The 1,109-nt window shown below is 36.4% G+C and overlaps 1 protein-coding gene across 1 annotated transcript in view; it reads right to left on the bottom strand.

Annotated features, from left to right (window-relative positions):
- The window catches only part of TMEM87B (transmembrane protein 87B), a 57,619-nt gene that overhangs the window by 25,962 nt on the left and 30,548 nt on the right, over positions 1–1,109 (bottom strand). The window contains exon 9 of the mRNA XM_012656760.1: positions 509–580. Coding sequence (XP_012512214.1) covers positions 509–580 — 72 coding nt within the window. The remainder of the gene's footprint in view (positions 1–508; positions 581–1,109) is intronic.

The following is a 1,109-nucleotide window of genomic DNA, read 5'->3' as shown; positions in this document are numbered from 1 at the left end:
CTAATAGGAAAGTATTCCAAAGAGGACATAAATGTAACAGAAACAGATAAAAACAATGTGTTCTGGGATACACATAACACTGCATTCCGCTCTACCCAGGTCATATTTTCTCTAGAATTCCTCCCATTTCCACGAGTGCTGCCACGGAGGGAAAAAAACGGGGATTTCCCAGACTCGACTTGAGTCACTAAATCAGAGAGGACAACCCTCGAGGCTCCCATTCCCACTGCTTCTAAAACTTCTGCTATAATGTGGCTTCAGCCCCTTTGCCTTCTCAGAACCCCCCGCCATTCCCACCTCTGGGGTGACCAAAGCTGGCGTGTCTTGTGAGGCCATCTCTCTGCAGCTCTGGCCACTACTGACCACTCTCCTCTCCTCATCTCCTCCCATAAACTCTATATTGAGGTATCAATAATATATAACTATAATTCTATCATTATTACAAATTAAAAGTAATCTGATTTTAATGATATGACAAACTATTATGGAAGGACATAGTAAAGGATATGAACCATATAAAAATGGAGTCAATAACTGCTAAAATAATGTCACCCAAAAGAACAGCTAAATGGTTAGAACCCTGAAAGATAAAAATAGGGAGAAAAACCTGAATGTAAAAGTTTCATTACATTATAGCAATTATCTTCTGATGAAGAAAAATTTAGCTTATCTTATTACTTTACAAAGCCACATAAAATATTTTATGTCCTAAGAGAATCGTTTATTCGTAAGGGAAACTATCTGTTTTGGCAGCAACAAATGCTAATTTGTCATCAACTTAGTTGATGATAGGAACATAAAACTGGATTGTGTAATGGAGAATGAAAAGCATCATGTCCCCAACCTCACTAAGATCAACCATTTCACTCCCTCTCCTCTCTATATCAAACCTACAGCCAAGGCTATTAATGAAATGGACTCCTGATCTTGCCTGATTGTGAAAGGACACCAAAAAAAAAAAAAAAGTAAAATAAGGGAAGGAAACCATGTGGAAAAGTATAAACAAACTGTAGATTAGATATTTGCTCCAACTAATCATATTTAGAACAGTCACTAAGATGTTGACTATGTAAAATTTTAAAGAAATACAATGTATACATTATATTTAT

Source organism: Propithecus coquereli, unplaced genomic scaffold, assembly GCF_000956105.1.
Source record: "Propithecus coquereli isolate 6110/MARCELLA unplaced genomic scaffold, Pcoq_1.0 Scaffold519, whole genome shotgun sequence".
NCBI lineage: Eukaryota > Metazoa > Chordata > Mammalia > Primates > Indriidae > Propithecus > Propithecus coquereli.
This window is presented reverse-complemented; position numbering and strand designations above follow the sequence as displayed.